This window comes from Lathyrus oleraceus, chromosome 5 (assembly GCF_024323335.1).
Source record: "Lathyrus oleraceus cultivar Zhongwan6 chromosome 5, CAAS_Psat_ZW6_1.0, whole genome shotgun sequence".
Classification (NCBI taxonomy): domain Eukaryota; kingdom Viridiplantae; phylum Streptophyta; class Magnoliopsida; order Fabales; family Fabaceae; genus Lathyrus; species Lathyrus oleraceus.
Window position 1 is genome coordinate 18341744 of NC_066583.1, and position 5999 is coordinate 18347742.

The following is a 5999-nucleotide window of genomic DNA, read 5'->3' on the forward strand; positions in this document are numbered from 1 at the left end:
CTAATATTTTCCCCGCGTAATCGACTCCGAACCCTGAATTTGGTTGCGACGACCATCTTATTTTTCTTAAGAATTTTATCGATATTTTTCCTTTTCTCTTTTAAAATAAATAAATTTCGGTGACAACTCTATTAAAATTATTTTTTCCGCAACCATCGTAAGAGATTATATTTTCCAAGATACGATAATCCAATCCCCTAAATTGGTTTTAAATGAAACACATAACAATTAAATTCGTTCTTTTAGTAAATCAAATACACCCAATTATAATGAAAAACAATAATTAGTGTAAAAGAAATAAATATTAGGTTTAGTAAAAAAAAACGAAAAGAAAAGGGCTGGAGTGGTCATGAGTGGGCCCCGAAATGAGCAGATCTTAGGCTGTCCGGTTCTGTTAAGAATTAAGAATTCCCAAAAACCAAACCCGGCTGTCCTCCTCTGTCTACTTTTTCCCGTTCCGTTCTCTCTCTCTCTCTCTTTTCCGTTACTTGCTCCTGTTCGTTTTCAACATCTTTTTCTCATAATAATAACACACTTCCTTTTCACAACGCATCCAAAATCTAAATTTAAGATTAGAATGAATAACTTCCACTTTCCTTCTCTTCCTCCACCCTGTCATCACACATCATCATCATCATCATCAACCATTTTTCATTAATACCAATTTCTTTCCACTCTCTCTAACCTTTTTCTTTCCTTCCCATTTCTAGGGTTTTTCATTCTTCCCTTTTCCCCTTCAATTTTTTCACTCTCTCTCTCTCTACCTTGTTCTATTTATACTCATCCACACGCACCCACTCTCTCTCTATATTTAATTTTCATAATTCCGTCTTGATTTTTGTTTTTTTTGTTGTTGTGGTTGTTGTTGTTTTTGTGGGTGCGTGTGGAAGTGAAGAATAGTGATTGATATATAAACAAAAAAATGGCGTATCAATCGATTCAGGGTCCGAGTTCGGGATCGAGTTCGAGTTCAGGGTTTCAATTGTTGAATTCTCCGTTTGGAGATACCACTTATACTAAGGTATTTGTTGGGGGATTGGCGTGGGAGACGCAGAGCGAAACTATGCGCCGTTACTTTGATCAATTTGGGGATATTCTTGAAGCCGTTGTTATTACTGATAAGAATACAGGAAGATCTAAAGGCTATGGTTTTGTGAGCATCTTTGCTTTTATTAATGTTGCCATTATTATTATTATTACTAGATTTTCTTGTTTTTTTCTGTGTATTTTTTTATGATTTGTTGTATGTTTTTTGTAGTGTATCATATACGGATATAACTGATTTAATTGTTGAATGATTGATGATATAATATAGACTAGAATGATTGCATTTTTTCTTCATATTTACTATAGAATGACTTGATTTCTGTCTTACATGCATGGAATTGGAGGGTATAGGTGACTTTCCGTGATCCAGAAGCTGCTAGGAGAGCCTGTGCTGATCCAAGTCCTGTTATTGATGGTAGAAGGGCTAACTGTAATTTGGCTTCGCTTGGTCGTCCGCGACCTCCTATCCCTTATGGTATTATTTCTTGATATATATACTTTCCCTACTTTGAATTTACTAGCCCACTTTACTTATGCTACCTTTTCGTCCATTTTGTGGTTGTTGTTTTCCATACTTTACCTAAATGGGAATGGAATACTGCCTTTTACTATCATTTATGTCACGATGCCACCATGGTTTTAAGTTACGGTTGCGGATGTTGTGATTGTGGTCATTGTAGTTGCGCATTGCGACTGTTCTGGCATCGATTTTGATAAAGAGATATTTGAAATGCACATTTAGGAGAAATGTAAAGTTAAGATTTTTCAATATATTGTGCATACATTAGAGTTTGGGGATCTAAATTTTTTATTTTTTTGATGATAATAATTGAACAATTATTGGTGAAATTGTCGGACAGAGTTCCTAATGCGATCATACTCCTGGTTTGCAATTGCGGTATGATGCAGTCACGGCGACTACCGCATCAACAATATTGGGGCCACAGTTGAGGTTGCGAACTGCAATTTAAAACCATGGTCACCACCATCGCCATTTGCTGTTGTTTTATTTATTTTTATTATGTGAACCTTGCATTGACATGCTTCAGTTATTAAGATTGCAAGATTATGGCATGGGGAGGGGTAATCTGTTTGACTGTTTCGTTAAGTGAGCAAGCTTGCTATTTCTGATTGATCCTTTAACCCACTGTCTTTTTTCCTTAAATAAATGAGTTTATCTAAAGCGATTTCATATCATTCTTTCCTTGATATGCATAGCAGTGTCTGCGGTAACTTGAAGTTTCCAGGTTATTCTTCCAACATAGAATACAGTCTGCTTTTATTTTTCTGATTGCTTCTTTTGTCTTTTATAGGACGGATAAGACCAGCATCCCCTTATGTTGGAAGTTTGCAACCAGCTCGTGGTGCTTACGTTGGAAGTTATGGCTACCAGCAACCACTTTCCTATGGCTATCAACAAGGAATGGTTTATCCTCCTTATGGGTGAGTGGGATGCCGTTGTACATGTTTTGCAAAATCTGGATTTTAAGATTTTATTTTCACTGCCAGTTTGCAAATAAATATGCTCTTGCCTTTTATGTGTTAGGGTTCTTTTCGTGTCCATGCATATTTAGCAGTTACTTAACTAATTTTAAACCCGTTTATCGAATTTTGTGACTGTTATATAACAGTTATGAGGTCAACTAGACCAATACAATCCTTGCAAAGACTTGATTTTTCTCTTTTCTTTCTTCCTGTGGCAATTAATGCACGACGTCGACGATAATAAGTCAGTATGTGCAGCCCCCTTGTGGTAGTGGTTAGTTAGGAGATAAATCCTGAGAAGTTTAGTCATTACTGGTCCACTGTATGGAAAGCATATGTTAATTGGATGTAATAACTAATACTCTCCGTCCCAAATTTTATGTCATTCTAGCAAAATATGTTACAATATTGATGAAGCATTAATGCTTCTTTTCCTATCGTCCTTTATTATTATTTTCCCAATTATTTTAATTTATCTTTCTCCTATCATTAATTAAGAGTATTTCTGTTAAGTAACTTAATTTCTCTTTTTCAAACACCATTAACTACATTTCTTAACATGCGTGAGTTTGTCAAAGTGACGTATAATTTGGGACGAAAGAAATAATTGTTTAATTTTAATCTCCATGTGGTGTTCCTAACCAACCACATTTGCATTGTGCATCAGGATGTATTACACCAGAATCATGCTATAGAGGTATCTTTTCAACATTATATGTGGTTGTTTTTATCTTTGCAGGTATACGGCATATGGACCTGAATACGTCTACCCACAGGTCAAATTAGTTTTTTTTTAATTGGCTTAGGATAAATGTCAATGTTATTTGTAAGATGCTGACTTTTTCAACTTCTTTTATCTTGTCTAACAGAGTATGTACAACCCTTACGTGGGTCAACAATACCTTCAGATATATGGCGTGCCGGGTGGGGCGAACACAGCCATTTATCCTTATGGACAATTGGGTCAAGCTATTCCTGGCGGTCATGGTTATACAGCAATGCAGGGTTATACAGTACCAGCTCATCAGATTGTTCCCTATGGTGGATCCAATGTTAATGCAATGACAACTTCACCTGTGCCTGCCATTCAAGCCTCATATCCTAGCGGTACAGTCCTGTCCTAAAGAATTTCTATCTGTGACTCAGACTGTTCCTTTTTGTTGCATTTTGAGCATGCATTTCACACATCTTAATTTGATTCATGCACCTTTTATACTTTTTATTTGATTCAAAGAGTGCTGATTCATATTTGAGTTGGATTTTGTTCATGAACATCCCATCTTCGCAGGTATTCTTTGAGAAACAAAATCCCTGTATCTTGGAATTAACATTCATTTGAAAACATATTTGCAAATAACCTTTTAAGTCTTAAAAATCATTGACACTCCAGATTGCATACACTTTTCAGCTGTTAGTATATCATCCCACAAAACGGTCAATGCTCGATCAAGGCATATTGTGGCAGTTTCAGTTATCAAACTGATTTATGTATAAAATTAAGGGTACATCAATCTATAATAGAAGGTTGGGATTTTAATATTAAATATGGGCAATTGAAGTTCTGATAGACAGGAAAGTAGTAAATCTGTAATGATTAGTTGATTTGATATGTATGTACTGTCTTGTAAGATTGTATATAGAACAAGGCATTGAAATCTGCCGATTATTATTGAGTGCAAAACTTCAAATTCTTTGAAAATGGGTGTGACTTTAAGGTGTTTGCTTTTTTCAGGAATCGGTGCACCCGTTCCAGGCCAACAATTTATTGTTTCTCCTCAGTTCATACAAGGTAGCGGTCCTGACCAAACAGCTGGTTGAGGGGGCGATTAAGGTGGGCTATTCACCGAGCATCTTACACTGCATATCTATATGTACATCATGATGTACTTATGTTTTGAACCTACCCCTGTTGCAGATATCCTTAGTTTGCAGCAGGACTAAGAGCAGTGGAACTGCTACTTGAGTGGCGGGCTTCTAATCTAGCCTTGCAAGTATTTATTTTGCATTCTAGAGGTATTGTTTCTATGTTATATATGGTCTTGATGAGTTAAGTTGCACACGAGCAACTCATAGGTAATAACTCAACTTGTTATTTGGCTCAATAAGCCGAGCGGCCAGCAATTGAAGTGGGCATAACTGGGCTTAGTCACACACTGTAGTGAGTGCTCAACTTGTCCGCCAGCTGGTTTATCATGTCTAAAATTTGTCGCATATTTATTACTAGTACAGACAATATCAGAAATGGTATTGCTGTTTAATATTTACTTATGTTAATTATTCCAATAAGGATTGTTCTCTGTTTGTATGAAGTTGAAGATATTAGTATTAGAAACAAGATTTAGCTTTTAACAAATTTTATGATGTGCACTGCAGGTCATATAGTCATGCTCACAAAGTTGTGTCTGAGTCAGCTCCAGATGGCGAAGGAAAATGGAACACGCAGGCTGCTTCTTCCATTTGGACGTTTACGCTACCGTATTTATACCTAATACTACTGGTACTCAAGAAGAGTGGCGGTAGTATTGGATCAATGGTTGTTAGAAAAGGTTTCTGGCAGCCATGTAGAAATAAAACTTGTGTAAAAAGAAAATCACGTCTGAATCAAATTATGATTCTCTTTAGTCCTCCTGTCCATTATTGGGTTTGTAGATAGTTATCATCGATGTTCATGTCGATGGATGGTCCATCACATCGAATATGACTTTTGTGCATAGTAGTTATCATAGGTTCGGTTCCACCACAAGACACGGTTGTAATTTTATGATTTTATGCAGAACCTGCCGTTAATGCAGGGTAGACCCATTAGAGAAGATTGCATTGTAGTGTTCATATTTTACCATCAGCATTCAGTCACATGTCTACTACCTCGTTATATTCTGATTTTTTTTCTCAACACCTTTTTAATCATTGATGGAGTTGGTCACGCTAATCACGCACTGTGGTCCTGTTATCATTGTAGTAGTTGGTTGCTTGTAGTTTGTACCGCAACTACAGGACTGATTCTCTAATCATCAATTTCTAATGATGATATCATGATACTGTTGAGTTGACCAAAGGAATATGAATAAGTTAATGAACTATTTTTGTCAAAACATATAAGTTACTTGTCACGCATCCAAATCGTAACTCAAATGGAAATTGTTTTACTTGTAATTTTTTTTACACAATAATATGTGTTTGACTTTAATAGATTGGTTTTGGTGTACAGTTGTTGGGATAAACTGTTTTTTTTTCTTTCTCTTTCATGACCTTTGTCTAATAGTTACTATCTCCAAATTTTTATTTACTTTAATATATTAAGGTTGGCATGTCGATTTTCCTAACAGCCATTGCTATTACAAATGGATTTGGTTTATAATGTGAGTTCTAGTTTTAATCCCATCATTTTTATATTAATTACTCTCCCACAGTGAGTGTCATGTCACACATAATAAGAATTTTGTAATAACTAGTAAAGGACCTTTGCG

At 35.8% G+C, this 5999-nt stretch overlaps 1 protein-coding gene across 1 annotated transcript; it reads left to right on the top strand.

The window, feature by feature from the left end:
* The first annotated feature begins 418 nt into the window (after positions 1 to 418).
* On the top strand, positions 419 to 5385 carry LOC127082897 (uncharacterized). The gene is made up of 8 exons (XM_051023122.1): positions 419 to 1153; positions 1399 to 1522; positions 2361 to 2490; positions 3272 to 3308; positions 3402 to 3639; positions 4265 to 4363; positions 4448 to 4545; positions 4906 to 5385. The coding sequence occupies exons 1-6, from the start codon at positions 923 to 925 to the stop codon at positions 4348 to 4350; spliced, it is 846 nt and encodes a 281-aa protein (XP_050879079.1). The 5' UTR covers positions 419 to 922; the 3' UTR covers positions 4351 to 4363; positions 4448 to 4545; positions 4906 to 5385.
* The last annotated feature ends 614 nt before the right edge of the window (positions 5386 to 5999 follow it).